General features: G+C 40.4%; 1 protein-coding gene across 8 annotated transcripts in view; it reads right to left on the minus strand.

Annotated features, from left to right (window-relative positions):
* TMEM71 (transmembrane protein 71) overlaps positions 1–16,846 on the minus strand; it is a 38,525-nt gene that overhangs the window by 20,138 nt on the left and 1,541 nt on the right. Inside the window, exons 1-6 of one of the 8 annotated variants that reach the window (XM_035011966.1) lie at positions 13,942–14,438; positions 12,668–12,740; positions 12,434–12,515; positions 11,152–11,212; positions 9,184–9,393; positions 7,493–7,665 (exon numbers count right to left, since the gene is read on the minus strand). In XM_035011966.1, coding sequence (XP_034867857.1) covers positions 7,493–7,665; positions 9,184–9,393; positions 11,152–11,212; positions 12,434–12,479 — 490 coding nt within the window. In that variant the 5' untranslated portion in view covers positions 12,480–12,515; positions 12,668–12,740; positions 13,942–14,438. Of the gene's footprint in view, positions 1–7,492; positions 7,666–9,183; positions 9,394–11,151; positions 11,213–12,433; positions 12,516–12,667; positions 12,741–13,941; positions 14,439–16,846 lie in introns of those variants that run through there. The other 7 variants (XM_035011969.1, XM_035011968.1, XM_035011965.1 and 4 more) reach the window with 7 other exon arrangements.

A 16,846-nucleotide genomic window follows, 5' to 3' on the forward strand; every position in this document is an offset into this window, starting at 1 on the left:
TGAAAATGTTCCAGAATTAGAAAGGGGTCATGGTTGCTTGGGGCAGTCACTGTGGAAAATACTATGGAAGTTCCTCAAAAAATTAAAAATAGAGCTACCCTATGATCTAGGAATCACTTTACTGGGGATTTACCCAAAGAATACAAAAACATTAATTTGAAAAGACACATGGGCCTCTATGTTTATTGCAGCATTATTTATAATAGACAAGATATGGAAGCAGCCCAAGTATCCATCGATGCATGCACGGATAAAGAAGATAAGGTGTGGGGGCGCCTGGGTGGCTCAGTTGGTTAAGCAACTGCCTTCGGCTCAGGTCATGATCCTGGAGTCCCGGGATCGAGTCCCGCATCGGGCTCCCTGCTCAGCAGGGAGTCTGCTTCTCCCTCTGACCCTCCCCCCTCTCATGTGCTCTCTCTCTCATTCTCTCTCTCAAATAAATAAATAAAATCTTTAAAAAAAAAAAGAAGATGAGGTGTGTGTGTATATATATATATATATACACACACACACACACACACACAATGGGATATTACTCAGCCATCAAAAAGAATGAAATCTTGCCATTTGCAACAACATGGATGGATTTAGAGGATATAAGGCTAAGTGAGATCAGTCAGTCAGAGAAAGGCAAATACCATATGATTTTACTCATATGTGTATTTTAAGAAACAAAACAAATGAACAATAACAGCCAAGAGACAAGCCAGGAAACAGACTCTTAACTATGGAGAATAAACATAGTGATCAGAGGGGAGGTGGTGGGGGGATGGGTGAAATAGATGAAGGGGTTAAGAGTACACTTATCATGATGAGCGCTGAGTAATGTAGAGAATTGTTGAATCACTGTATTCTACACCTGAAACTAATTTAACACTGTTAATTATATTGGAATTAAAATAAATTTTTTAAAAAGTGATCATGGTTGCACAAACTACCTTGTGAATATATTTTTAAGAATCACTGAATTGTACACATTAAAAGGGTAGATTTTATGATATGTGAATTATATCTCAATTAAAACGTAATGAGTGCTCCTGATTACTGTAGGCATTTGTGCCCATCTGCCAGGGATACCAGGAGTAGGTAAAATGACCCCTGTGTTGCCATCTGATTAAAGATTCCTTACATAACTTATTTATCAGAAACTTTCAAGACTATAGGACACTTGAATTGACTTCTTTATTAAGCTGTACACCACTAGCCATTTCTTCATATTCTCCTCTTCTATGACATGCTCTTCTGGTTCCCTGTCTGAGAAATTTTCCCGAGAGAACCTTTCCTGGGTATAATGTACTGAGCGTGTGCTCAAGACTCTTGGGTTGGAATCTGGGCTATGCTACTTATTAGTTGTGTGGCCCCAGGGAAAGTGTCTAATCTGCCTTAGTTTTGCCTCTCTATAAAATGGAGATAAGAATAATATTCTCTCCATCTTGTTGCAAATGATAGGATTTCCTTTTTTCATAATGCTGATTAATGGGGCGCCTGGGTGGCTCAGATGGTTAAGTGTCTGCCTTCGGCTCAGGTCATGATCCCAGGGTCCTGGGATCGAGCCCTGCACCCGGCTCCCTGCTCATCGGGGAGCTTGCTTCTCCCTCTCCTTCTCCTGCTCCCCCTGCTTGTGCTCTCTCGCTCTGTCAAATAAATAAATAAAATCTTAAAAAAAATTAATGCTGATTAATATTTCATTATATGTATATACCATATTTTTTTCCCCATTCATCATTGATGGGCATTTGGGTTGTTTCTCTGTCTTGGCTCCTATAAATAATGCTGCAGTGAACCTGGGAGTGAGGATATCTCTTTGAGATTTTGATTTCAATTTCTTTGAGTACATGCCTAGAAGTGGGATTGCTGGATCATATGGTAGTTCTATTTTTAATTTTTTTTTGTGTGTGAAACCTTTACATAGTGGCTGGACCAATTTACATTCCCACCGACAATGCACAAGAGTTCTCTTTTCTCCACAACCTCACCAACATGGATGTGCCTAAAGGACATTATGCTAAATGAAATAAGTCAGACACAGAAGGAGACATACTATGTGATTTCAGCAGTCCATGTTTCAGATGTACAAGATGAATAAGTCCTACTAATCTAATGCACAGCACAGAACTTATAGCTAACAATGCTGTGTTATGGACAAAAGTTTGCTAAGAGGGTAGGTCTTATGTTGAGTGTTCTTAACACACACACACACACACACACACACGAGTAATACTCCTTCACAGACACTGGAGAGAGGGGATGTACATAATATGGATTGGTTGGGGGATACCTGGATGGCTCATTTAGTTAAGCATCTGCCTTTGGCTCAGGTCATGATCTTGAGGTCCTGAGATTGAGCCTCATGTGGGGCTCCCTGCTCAGCGGGAGTCTCCCTCTCCCTCTGCCCCTTCCCCTACTTGCTCTCTCTCTCTCAAATAAATAAATAAAATCTTTAAAAAAATATATGGATTGGTTGGGATAACTCTGGCCCATGACACTCATCATTGTTAGGGGAAATAATGATTGGAGCTTCTGTTTGACCTCCTCAGTTCCTTTCTTAACTCTCCTTTCTGCTCATTCACATTTTCTATAGTTAAACCCCTTTATTCCAGAGACCTCTACAACTTCTCCTATTGGCTTCCGAAGGAATATCTTTAGGTCCTTTCTTGTTCTGCAATGCTTTTATTATGTTTCCTCTGGCTATCTTTCCACTTCCCATTGGTGCCTCAAATTCAGTTCATGTGAAATAGAATTTGTTGTCTCGTTTCTTGACTCAAATCTGTTCTTTTTTTTTTTTTTTTTGCCTCTTTAGTGCTAAAAAGTCCCAAGCAGAACACCAGCTCCTATGCTAATATGTACTTTTCATGAATTAGTGCATATCATCCTCACAATAATTCTATGTGTTACTATTATCCTCCTTTATATGTGAAGAAATGGAGGTCAGGGGGGTTAACTAACTTGCCCAAGAACACTCAGGTTGGAAAAGATGGTTTCAGGACTTGAATTCAGGCCCATTCAGCTCAAACGCCCATTCTCCTCATCACTCTGCCCGCACTACCTTCCAGGCGTTCATGATGGCTGAACTTTTCCTGCCGACCCTCAGTGTTCTTTGATTCTTCCCACTTCTCATTGTTACATTCAGTCGTTCACCAAGCTGTCCATTCTGCTTGAAGAATATTCGTTAAATCTCTTCCTTCCTCTCTATTTCCAGATCCATGTTCCTTTGTCTGCCTGTTGGTTTTAATTGCCCCTGAGCTCCCACTTGGTACCCTTCATCCAATCTTCACTTCATGTTACTGTCAAGGTAATCTTTTTTTTTTATTCTTATGTTAATCCCCATACATTACATCATTAGTTTTAGATGAAGTGTTCCATGATTCATTGTTTGTGCACAACACCCAGTGCTCCATGCAGAATGTGCCCTCCTAAATACCCACCACCAGGCTAACCCATCCTCCCACCCCCCTCCCCTCTAGAACCCTCAGTTTGTTTTTCAGAGTCCATCGTCTCTCATGGTTCGTCTACCCCTCCGATTTCCCCTGCTTCATTCTTCCCCTCCTGCTACCTTCTTCTTCTTCTTTTTTTTTCTTAACATATATTGCATTATTTGTTTCAGAGGTACAGATCTGAGATTCAACAGTCTTGCACAATTCACAGCGCTTACCAGAGCACATACCCTCCCCAGTGTCTATCACCCAGTCACCCCATCCCTCCCACCCCACTCCCCACTCCAGCAACCCTCGGTTTGTTTCCTGCGATTAAGAATTCCTCATATCAGTGAGGTCATATGATACATGTCTTTCTGTTTTTACTGTCAAGGTAATCTTTGAAAATTCAAATCTGATTATGTTATCACTCTGCTCAAGAGCCTTCTAAGATACTTTTGATCGAGTAGGATAAAATACAAGCTCCTCAACACGGCACAGAAGGTTCTCCAAATATAACTTCAGTCTATCTTTCCAGGCTCATCCCCCACCGCCCTGCCTCCTTCTCTTCTCGTTGTCCTGTTTATACATCCTTGTTATTGTGGGAACTAGGATACACTCCATTTAATTAATCTTTTGTTTGTATAAGAATTATGTCTTCATTTAACAAATACTTACTCTGTTTTTAAATTGATCTAGTAATACACTCTCACACACACAAGTGCATTTAAAAACTGGTGAAATCTTAATCATATTGTTTCAGTGTTAATTTCCTGGTTTTCACAATGACTGTATATAGTTGAGTAAGTTGTAACCAGTGAGGGAATCTGGATGAAGAGTATGCAGGCCTTCTCTGTACTATTTTTAGCAACTTTTCATGAATCTATAATTCCCACAACTTAAAAAGTTTTTTTTTAAAAAATGCACGTAGCATTGTGTTTTCTGTCCAAGAAGCAGAATGAGAAAAATAGTAAGACATGCAAGTACTATACCTTTAAATTATTATATTGTTGTATTATATGACTCCCCTTGCTTGCTGTTTGAGCCTGGGCTGTGGGGTATATGTTGGATTTCATCTTGGAAAGAAAAGCAAAATCCTTACTGGCACTAGAGCAAAGACTGGGCTTTTGAACCAGACAGACCCACACTGGATTCCAGTTCTGCTGTTTATAAACTAAGTGAACTTGGGCAAGTCAGTTAACCCTGAGCCTCACTTTCACTGTAATTATAAAAAATTCTGATCATATGACCTACTTCCTAGGGGGTTTGGGGATACTTAAATAAGATAATGTATATAAACAAGGTAATATACTTAAACAGGACAAATGTAAAGTACTTAGCTTATAAATAAACACGCTTGACTCCTTTCTTTAAGGCCACATCAGCAAATCCTGTTGGCTCTTTTTTTTTTTTTTTTTCCTGTTGGCACTATCTTTGAAATGTATCCAGAATCCTACTGCTTCTCACCTCTACCTGCTTAGTTCAAGCTCCTATTCTCTCCCCACTGAGTCACTCCAACAGCCTCTTAACTGGTTTCCTTGCTTGCTCCCCAATACGTACCTTACATTTAATCTGAACACAGCAGCCTGAGATATCTTGTCAATGTGTAAATGGAATCATGTTATTCCTCTGATCAAAATCCTCCAGTGGGTTCTCCTCTTACTCAAAGTAGAAGGCAAAGCTTTTGAATTGGCCTCCCATTGTCCCTGTCCTTCCTCACTTGCACCCAGCCACATACCTCTTCGATCCTATCTTCTCTCCTCCCCCTTACACTCAGCCCTGGGATGCTCCTAGTCCAGAATCTTTGTGCTGGCATTTCCTTTGCCTGGATTGTTCCTCTCCTAGATGCTTTAGTCCCACTTTTAAGTCAATGCTCAGAAGTCATTCTCGTGAGGCCATCTTAATCACCCTACTTAAACCTGCAATCCCCATCTCTTCTTCCTCTCTTGTTCCCCACACCACTTACCATTTTTAACATGCTATGTAACTTATGTATTGTCTGCCTCCCCCCACAGGGATGCAAGTTCCATGAGAACAAGTTTGTTTGCCACTATGTTCCAGTGTGTAGAATGGTGCCTGGTACATAGCTGGCCCTCAATAAAATCTTCCAAGTGAATGAATGAATGAATGAATTCCAGAAGAGTGAACATCATGAGCACAGCTACAGAAGTGTGGAAGAACATGGTCCATTCAGGAAACTGAGTGGATGAGTGTGACCAGAGTGGAATGTGTGTGTATGAGGGACCAAGTCTTTCTCCTTCCCTTTTCAGAAGACATCTTGAAGGGTCCTCAATACCCCATGCCTCTATTTCCTTACCTCCCACACTCTTCATCCTCCACCCTCTGGTTCTCTCTCTTTTTTTAAAGGTTTTATTTATTCATTTGAGAGAGTGAGAGTGAGAGAGAACACAAGCGGGGGGGGGGGTGCAGGGGAGGGAGAAGCAGACTCCTCCCTGAGCAGGGAACCCGATGCAGGGCTAGATTCCAGGACCCTGGGATCATGACCTGAGCCAAAGGCAGGTGCTTCACCAACTGAGACACCTAGGCATCCCTCCTAGTTCTCTTCTGCCTCTATCACTCCACCACCAATAACTTCCAGATCAATGAAACCGGTTGTCATCTTGTTTAACCCCTGGGCATGATTTGCACTGATGACTGGCCCATCCTTCTCGAAGCACTATTTTCCTTTGATTCTCATTTCACAACACTTAGTTTTCCTCTCACCTCTCTGGATGCCTCCTCTCAATCCCTTTAGCAGGCAAATCCTGTCCTATTAACCCATTCAAAACGCTCCCTTCTAGACTCCCTCTTTGCCAACTCTACCCTCTTCCTAATCTTTCTTACCCATTCCATGGCCTCAGGGGCCACCTAGAGTGAGGCGACTCACGGATGTGTAGTTTTATCTCACACTGTCCCTTGGATCTCCAGATTGACTTGCTCCTTATATCCCAAAGGAACTTAAACTCAACATGCTCTAAACCATGCATGTGGTCTTCCCTCACCCAGCAAACCTACTCCCTAGATTCCTCAGACCTAGCCATTTTGTCTCTTGAGTCCAGAACGCCGTTACCTTTCCCCTTTGCCCATCGAAGCCCTTCCCAATTTGTAGAAAACAGCTCAAATGCCACTTCCATGGGGACAACTTTCCTGAGTTTCTGATTGGGTAAAATCTCCTGTTACATCATATACTTTTTCTCCATGGCATTTACCATAATTATTTTATATTTATTTGTGCAATTATTTGACAAAGATCTGAACCTCACCCCACTGCCCCAGCAAACTAAAGGCTGGGGTTATGTTATTTGTATTTACTCTTGTGTCCCAGACCTAGCACACTGCCTGGCAGATGGTAGGTGCCCAATAAATATCCATTGTTTCCATTCTAGTAATAAAAATAATTGTAACTACAAATCACTGAGTACCAGGGATTGAACTATGCTTGACATTCATGTCCCATTTAATCTTTAAGATACACTTTGAGTCCACATCATTGTGTTTATGTACATATATGTGTATCTATACACACATATTTACATATATTAATATTGTATTATGTATATTGCATAATATGTTTAAACAATATCATGTATATTTAATATGTATACATGTATATATATATGATATACATGTATATCTAATATATATAGCATGTATTTCAACAGGAATATATATATATTATTATACTCTGCATATGTATCTTGTTTTTAAAATAAGGAAATTGAGACATAGCCAAATTAAGTAACTATCTCAGTTGCTTGGGACTTGGACTTGGGACTTGGACCCTAACTTCAGTGTCTTTTCTCCATCTATAGCCCATATAGAGAAGGCATATTGAAGATGTACAAATACATTTTTCAAGTATTATCAGCTTAATAATTTACACATTTAAATTAGGCTATTTTGCATAACACATGACATGAATACATATGTAGTTGGATCATATAAGTAGTGTGGAGAGAACTTTAGGTGATTTTTAAAAATGTGGCCCATCCTTTCTATGCAATTGGTCCAGGACCACATGGTTGCTACTGCCTATTTGTGAATGATATTTCACTGTGGAAAAGGAGATTCAAACTCACCGACTTCATTGCAATGGTACATGTCCAGCCTCCTGACCCCCTCTAACCAGGTGTCCTCACTTAGGGAAGAGTCAACATCACCAAAGATGTTTCCATGCAGCCAGGATTTAGAGGCACTGAGGTTGAAGAGATTAGGAAAGGAACGGCGGATTCTCTTTTTCTTTCTAAATATTCTGGAGAGAAATGAAAGTAGCATGATGCATAATGAATAGCAGCCACCTTTGGTTCAAAACCAAGAATTTAGTGGAAGTGATTTGATGCATAGAACACATCTCTGTAATTCAGATCCGCAAAGCTCATTTCATTTGTTCCCTCTGTTAATCCCACAGAAGTTCCTTAAATTTCTGTGTGTTCCAGGTGCCTGGATCAATATCAAAGATACTGAGATACAAAATAAAACCTTCGGTACAAAAAGTTCACAAACCAGTACAGGAAAGAGACAAGAACTATGCAGATGAAGTTAATGACTTCACAGAGCTTATCCCACACCAGATGTCTTTCCTTGTGGTTTACATAAAGTAACACGTTATCCTTGGAACAGCCCCGTGATGGAAGTACTATTGTGACCCCATTTTTCAGATCAGGAGACTGAGGCACAAAAGGTTAAGTAACTTGGCTGAGGTCATACATCTAGTAAGTGTCATAACTGGGATGCAAACCCAGGCAGGCTGGCTCCATAGTCTCTGCTCTGCATTACCATGCTATGTAGGGGATGTGTGCTCTGACGGAATTAACTGGAGGCTGATCTGAGAGCACCAGGAAGGGCATTGCTGATCAGGAGTCAAGAAAGGCTTCTGAGGATAGGTGACCACTGAGCTGCATAGGATGATCTGTCCTATTCATTGAAGAACAAGTCAGTCTCATATTGGGCCATGCTAGGAAATGAGGCTGGAAGAGGTAAAATTAAGGCAGGGAATAAAGAATCTTGACTGGTTCTCCATTATTGTAACATTATGTGAAGAGTTGGAATTTGATGTTAGAGCAAAGGGAAACCACTGGGTATGTCAAGGGAGGGGCATGGTGATGACATAATTTGATTTGCATTTCTGAAAGATTTTGACTACTCACCCATCCACACTCCCAGCAACCCATCCTCTACATTGTAATCAGTATTAATGTGCTAAGGATAAATCTGGTCATTTGTCATTTGTCAATGGCTCCTCTCTACCTTTGGAACAAAAATCAATGCCCTCAGCTGGACTTGAAGCTTCTCTGTTCAGTCTGTATCTGCTCAGTCTTTTCTCCCGTCCCTTCCACCCTGAGTTGTATCTCTGCCAAACCACCTGCCATTTCCCAAATGGCACAGGGTCTCCCAGTGCCCCATGCCCATTCCCTCTCTGGAAGTCTCCTTTGCTACTTCCATTTTAGCTAACATCCTACATCTGTGAAGACTCAAATCAATCTTCATTATCTCTAGGAATCTTGTTTTAACCTGTTTCCCCAAATGAAATAGGCTTCCTTTCCTTTTCCCCACTGCATTCTGTTCAGACCTCTACCCACACACCCATATTGCTTCATCACGTTTGTTTGTTTTCATGTTAGCTGTCCTTGCCCCATGTTAGTCTTTGTGCTTCCACAGTCTGGAGCAGTAATGGGCTCTTAGAAATCACTGCTAAATGAGCAAATGAATGAATGAATAACTAGTGGGTGGATTGGACTTCAGATTCTTTTATGTAATATCTTCTACTTACCTAACTAAATTCTCCTTGTAAAGGACACTGGTCTGGGGTGGGCTCAGAGTTATGTTGCCATCTTTGTCACAAAGGAAACTGTCTTCTGTCCAAGTGTAGTAGCCATTGGAGAGGAGTCTGGGACTTCGGCGACAGGCAAAGTGGGAGGCTGTCAGATCTACAGAGCAGCATTCGAAGGAAGTGTCACCATCTAGGAAATCATAGGCAAAACTGAAGAGGGAAGAAGGAAAGTCCTTTACATCTGTAACCACTACATCCAGTCCCACAAAAACCACATTTCTAGCCACTGTGAAGGAAAATACCTCTTTGCATTCATGGCTACCAGTTACTTCTGCCACCCTAAGAATGTCACTCTTAATCTGGGCTTCATCTTCTCACTAGTGAGAGCATTAAACGACAGGGTATTTAGTGCCTCTTTCTGTTTTAAACATGTTGATAAAAACATTATGGTTAATCAGTCTATTCACCATATGATGCAACTACATCTTTGACATTAATCCATTTTCTTGGATGGAAAAATTGCAAAACAGCCTATCTGGGATGTTGGAAGCTTATAGTCTCCACCCCCTTTCTTTGAATAGCCCTCCAATTGCAGTATCTTTACTCTTTCCCTGTGATTGATAAATTACAACTATGCAGCCACCAGACACAGATGAAGTATAGGGTGAACATACAGTCAAAGAGATCTTTTTGGCCTTTGCCAATTTTCCTCTAGGTCAGCTGTACAAATGACCTTGCAGTTTGTGATTTGGTATCCAGGGAAATCTCCTATTCAGTTGGAAAAATCTCCATGTGCCTTAGGTTTGATAAACAATCATATGCCTGTGTGATTGAAAGGCCACCTCATGCCACAAGCTCTACTGAATTTCTGATAAAGTTTTATTTAATTTTTTAAAGATTTTATTTATTTATTTGGGAGAGAGAGCACAAACTGAGGGTGGGGGGATCAGAGGAAGAGGGAGAGGCAGACTCCCCACTGAGCAAAGAGCCCAGGATCATGACCAGAGCCAAATGCAGACACTTAACCGACTGAGCCCTCTGATAAAGTTTTAAGTGTAGAAACCTGTACACAATTAATACATGCACTAAAGTTAGTAAAATGCTATTTTAAATGGATATTACTTATTAAAAGCTTACTATGAGCCTGGCTCATACTTCATGCTCTATCTACTTTTCACAAACCTCCCCAAAAGCTAAGTATTATAATCTTCATTGGACTGTAGGGGGAAAAAAAAAAAACATGAGATGCAGAAGGACAAATAACTTGGACATTTTATAATAGCTGATGAATGACAGAGCTAGGATTTGAGCTCCGGTCTATCTGACTCTAAAGCATGTGCTCGTTCCTCATGGCCTTCTTGTTCATCCTTGGCTGATTCATCTGATAGTAGCAAGAGGCCTAGAATTTACAAATAAGGGCAGGTTCTAACACCAATGCATGATTCCTTTATACCATTGGCACATTTTACAAAATGCTAGAGAAAACATCAATGAGACCTGCATAAGGAATAAGAGAGAAGAGACAGAAAAAAAAAAAGAAGGAAGAAGGAAAAGAAGAAACTTCATTGTAGAACTTGAACAAAATGGTAGACTCTACGTGTTTTTGTGGAGAATGGAATTCGGCCAGCTTGGGCATTGGTGTAGAATCTTGTTGCTCTTATAAAGCAAGATAGTAAAGCATATTTAGGAGAATACCAATTTGAGAAAAAGTAACTGTTCATCAGCAACCAGCAGTTTCTCCGCTCTCCAAACAACTCACATTTGCTCCCACACTCACAGCCACCCCCTCAAATTCCATTATTAGGTTAGAAAAGTTTTCATTTTGTATGTACATGGGACTAAAGATTTATGCCCATACCAAAATTGGATGATAGCTAAAGCTAATATTTTTAAACCAGGAATACAACAAAGTAAGACACATAGGAGGAAACATGATTGATTTATCTTGAGAAAAGTCCCATGGAATACCTTGGGAAAACACATGTGGAAGACGGCTCTCCAGTATATCTTCTCTCAGAGCCAGAAGAACCTGCATCAGCAAACAGGAGAGAAGTACGAATTTATCCCACTTCCCCAGCATGCATGACTGCATTTAATGGAGGCGTCAAAGAAGGTATGAATAGCTCCAGGCTCAGCAGAGATTCCAACTGGTGTAGCCATCCAGTGAATCAGGACTAACACGACTTGTCACCAGGCCTTTATGGGGAGCCAGAAATAATCTACGGGCTTCTATCTTCTGTTTCTTCTCTCACTCAACATTCCTTTAGAGGTTTCTTAGTGGAGGATGAGGCAATAATAAACCATTAGCATCAAACTGACTCATCGTGAAAAGGAGGAAGAAAGCATCTTGTGTGAAGCTGTAGAAAACCAAAATCAATGACCCAATGTGCTAGTTATTTTAGCTTACTCAGTAATTTGAAGAATTCAATCATCTGCCTAGACTGTCTCTCATTAGGGCATTTTAAGGCACTTCTATTGTAAAATAACGAGCAGAAGACATTAGTGGAGGAAAATAAATTAAGTTTTGTTTTGTTTTATATAAATGATTTTCCAATGTATGAAGCCTGTGAATATTCTTAATGAAAAAAAAAAAAAAAAAACAACATCCATCCATTCAATCCACTTTAACCAAAGGCATAGCAACAGATTTCAGTTGGGGAAAGTGCAGCTAATTAATATTCTAAACTCTAAAGCAAGATTTTATACAGTAATGTGTGAACACTTATAATAGGCTCAGTGAAACTTGATTCCACTGTGGACGATGAATATCTAAGATAAAGTTTAGGTTTTCAGATTGGGCTGGTTGATTTGTAAGGAGTAAATTGTAGGTGTGTGTGGGGGGGGAGGGGTTAGAAGCAGGGCTTGGGGAGAAAATGACAAGAGGAAGGAAGAAACGTGAAACCACTACCATTTTAACAACGCCCTTACTTCCTGCAAGTAGCTATCAAAATCATTCAGTATTTTTTATAGACAGTTTTGCATCTTAATAGTAGCTGATAAACAATCTCCTTTCACATTTATGCACAGGCATCTAAAAAACCAGTGATTTTTTTTCTACTAAAAAGACAAATACCACATTTCTCTCAAGGAAAGAAATGAAGTCAAAATCATTGCCAAAGTGAACACTGGCACTTACGAAGCACAAGCTACTGACAGATGGTTAATGGTATGAGTATCAGCAAAATCAAAGCAAGGAAATTGCTAAAAGAAGTCTAATCGTTCAAAAGATAATTGCGCATAGCAGTTCTACATTTACTTGCCACTGGTGTTAACATCAGTTGAGATATTCGGTACATCTTGGGAAGGCTGCTTGTTCAAACTTCACAGATTTTCTGAAAGAGCCATGAAAAAAAGGTGGATTATATATTAAAAATAGAAAAATGATGCCACAACAGATGGCATCTACTAATTGCACCAGTCAGACTTGTTTACTGAATGACACAGAGATTTAGGACTGAAGGAGGAGACTGGAATGAGTGACCACCGAGGTTGTGTCTGCGTGTACGATTTTGTATTATTTCCCATTGTCTGGCTGAGTGCATCCAAATAATCTTGTTCTGTAAATAAGAACAACATTTTATTTGGGAAAGCTAGATTTACGTGATTGATTTGTCATCAAAATAAACAATGCAAGCGAATTATTTGACTAAGAAATCAGAAAAAAAAGATTGGGTTGCAGAGCCCTCTAAATAAGTGTATTTGTAGTTTTGTCATCTAACACACATCGCCCTCTTCATCAAGTTTCAAGCAATACCTGGGGATTGGTGTTGGTCTTTTGTGCAACACCTCGAACCATTGAGAGGTAGTCATAGTGAAGGCTGACAGTCTTTAGTAGATGCTCTCAGCCTGGACATTCCCAAGTAGCACAAGCAGTGTTTCGGTAAAAATAGCCTACCACCAGGCAGATTTCAAATTGCAGTTCTCATGAACATATAAATTTACTTTCTCAATTACAAATTTAAAATATATCCAAGTGTGTAAATTATGTAGACTTTGATCATGTACCACTCATCACATAGATCTACCTGCTGTAGACTATGACACTTTTTTTACACATCGCTATCCTGATAACCTTGCAAGATAGGACTAAATTCTTTTCTGATTTACCACCTCTCCACATTTTTAAAATGTGATAACTAGTAATGGATTGTTTTTGTAGCTGTCATACATTAAATCAAACCAGGATAATCCTACAGCTCCAAAATTGATTCTTTCAATAAATTAGATGCAACACCTTTTAGAAAAACAGAGATCCTAGCTTATAGAGACCCCTAGAGAAGTCAGGAGAACTTTCTGGCATTCCTTGGAAGATCTCTAAATCAAGGCACACATTCATAGATTTTTGTTTGGAATATAAAATAATATTGTTTGCACCATAATATAATAGTTTGCCACTGTCCTTTTGATTTTTGATCAATATCATCTGAAGTGTGCAGCCCAAATTATACCATGTTAGCTTTCCCCAAGCTTTAAGTTTAATTTTAAACCAACAAGTCCTGTGGCAGAAAGCAAGGTTTTACTGCTATATCTTACAGATATTTGCATCAAGCTACAGGCAGTATGCTAACAGTTAATCGAGTATTAGTAACACTGAAAAAACCTTCAGTAACAGCTCTAAATCTTTTCAAGAAACAGATTCTGTCTACCAGTCCCATCAAAGTAACACATCCATTCTGCAAAATAATCTGTCCATACATGTTCCTTCTAAAGGGACTTCCCAGTTTCTCCTTCCTATTGATAAATAGAAGAATTACTGACGTGCAAAGTTTCCTCCGGGCGACAGTGGAGAAATCCAGGACTTAGCGGTTCTTCAGCTGAAAATAATGTCAGAGTGTCAACAGGTGCCGAGAAGTCTTGTAATAAAGGGAAATCCATTCCATCCTTCTAACAGAGGTATGCACACATCACTGTGTGCAGGAGTTTGCAGAGTTTTATCTTCAGTGGCCTCTTGTTCGTTTGGCTCTTTTCTAGAATAAAAGGGCATGTAGTTCTTGAGAAAGTCAGCTTTATAACTGCTCTTGTTTTCTTTCAAAATCAGCCTGCATAACCAGAGACTGAGAGGCAGGATGAGGTCACACTTCCTGTTGGGCTCTCATCAGTGGCATTCACACCCAGGAGTATGGTGAAGACTCGAAATAGTTTCCTGGACCAGCGGCAGGGGATGTGGAGAACACAAATCGGGCCAGCTGGATACATCACGGTCACTCGAGGGATGCTTTTCTGAGCTACCTCATCACCCTCACTGCGAGGACATACGAAGAACTTCTGGAGAAGCAACACTTCTTGCTTGTCATCCTCTGGGCCTTTTCAGTATAGTAGTGCATAGTTGTGCTCTGTCCAAATCAATTAAATTTATTGGTGATAATGCACTGATGTTATGAAATTCAGAATACTCTTCAATACCAGGAACTGGATTTTGTGAAAATGTGTGTAGCGGCAATATGCTGATTCACCAAAGGTTGAAGCTTTACAGGAAACTCTATGGGTGGCACTTTACATTTTATGCTTATATTTTAGCTGAGATCAAAGAATTTCCTGTCAGCGGGTTCCTAAAAATCTCTGCTATTGTAAATGATAAAAAAAAAAAAATACATTCTAGCAACACTAAGGTGCGATGGATATGGAAAGGGTGTGGGTTTTGGAGTTACACAGGCTGAGACTCAAACTCTGTCTGCCTACCAGCTATGTAACCTTGGATTTGTGACTTAAGCTCTTTGAGCTGCAGTTCTTTCAATTATGAGTAATAATATACATTTTGCAGAATGCCTTGGGGAATGACATGAGATAAAAGAAATGAGAAATAAGTGAATCATCAGCTCAGATGTGCAAGATGTGTTCTTTGTTTGTTTTCTGTAGATCAGTTTTTCTTCTGAAGCCCCAGTGGGTCAGCCTGGCAGAAAAGTCAATCTCATTCTTTCTTGAGGCTCCCTTTCTCCCTGAGGTTATGCCACAGGCTGGATCTTCTGTAGAACATGCCCCTAGCAGCAGAAGCTGTTGGGGGAGAGTGCATCTAGTCTGTGGTAGACCTCTTGCAAAGATGGCCTTCAAAGATCTTTGTGGGATCCCCTCCGCTTCAGTGTGGGCTGAAGCAAGTAACTTCTCCTGCATAGATATGACACAAGTGATGGGTTGTCACTCCCATGATTAGGTTACAAAAGACCTGGCTTCTGTCTTGTTGGCCTCTCTGTTACCTTCTAGGCTTACACAATTTGATGAAACAAGTGGCCATGTTGCAGAAGCACACAAACAAGAATCTGAGGGGTTGTCTCAAATGCCAGGGAAGCACTGAAGCCCTCAGTCCAATGCTGGGAATCCAGCCAACAGCCACGTGAGTGAGCTTAGAAGTGGATCTTTCTCCAGTTGAGCCTTGAGATGACTGTATCTCCAGCTAACACTTTGTTTGCAGCCCATGAACACCCTCAAGCAGAGAAGTCAGCTCAGCATTGTCCACATTTCTGACCCATAGAAACTATGTGATAATAAATGGTGTTTTAAGGCACCAAGTTTTGGGGTCATTCTTACACAACGATAGAGTAACTAATACATAGTCCTAACACATACTACTTTCTGGGCCATTTGTTTTTGCCGTCTATTTTGTCAGGATCTTTTGCTGCCTTAGTGCCATCCTTAGAATACAGGCACATTTATTCCAGACTGTGTCTGGTCACATCTGCCTACACTTACCAGATAACCATTCTGCTCTACAGCTGTTTTGGGAGTCTGGTACCCTCTTTCTTGTAATCCGTAACTCTCCCCCTTCTCATCCTTTTCCTGTTTCTCCTATTCTTTCTATTTTCATCCTCTTCCTTCCAGCCCTGGCTCATGTTTTCTAGAGGAGGAAGGACAAGAAAATCCTTCTGACTTCCTCAAAGACCCTGTGCTCTGCCTATGTCCACAAATCCCCTTTCCCAAAAGGCTGACATCAAAAAGACTTTACTTTTTGGTCTATTCCTTTACTGATCCGGAACATATTGGGACCTCATTAATGATCATAGTCATTACTCACTTTATGGAGCCCTTACTATTTGCCAGGCACTGTTTTACTTCCTTTATATATATTAGCACATTTAATCCTCATACCCACTGCATGAGGGAGGCTCTGTTATTATCCTCATTTTACAGGTGAGAAAACTGAGGCACAGAGAGTTCAATACTTTGCCTAAAGTCACAGAACCAGTAAAGGGTGAGCTGATAGAGCTACGATTCTAAGCTTGGATTTTCAACCTGTAAGCAATAGCGATCACTTCAAACATGTTTGAGCATTCCCTACGAACCAGACACTGTACGAAACATTGTATGTGTGCAATCTTGTTTAAACCTCATGCAGCCCTAGGAAATATTATCCACATGCAGGATGGAGGGTTAGGGAGTTTACATAATTCTCTCAACACTACAAAGTGTCAGAGCCAGAATTCCAGTTTCCCCTTTGCTCCTCTCTCCTCAGACCCACTTTTTCCTTGCTATTACTTAAACGTCAGACTTGTGCTTGCCCCAGGATCTTTGTGCTCACTCTTCTCTCTGCCCAGAATATCCCCCTGATAGTCACAGAGTGTTCTTCCTCACCTCCCTTAGCTCTTGACTCAGCTGCTTTGGTCACTCACTAAATTGCCTTCCACACAATCTCCTTATTCTTCCCCCTGCTTTATTCTTCTCCTTAGTACTT

Source organism: Mirounga leonina, unplaced genomic scaffold (assembly GCF_011800145.1).
Source record: "Mirounga leonina isolate KUSES-001 unplaced genomic scaffold, KU_Mleo_1.0 Mir_165, whole genome shotgun sequence".
In the NCBI taxonomy this organism is placed as follows: domain Eukaryota; kingdom Metazoa; phylum Chordata; class Mammalia; order Carnivora; family Phocidae; genus Mirounga; species Mirounga leonina.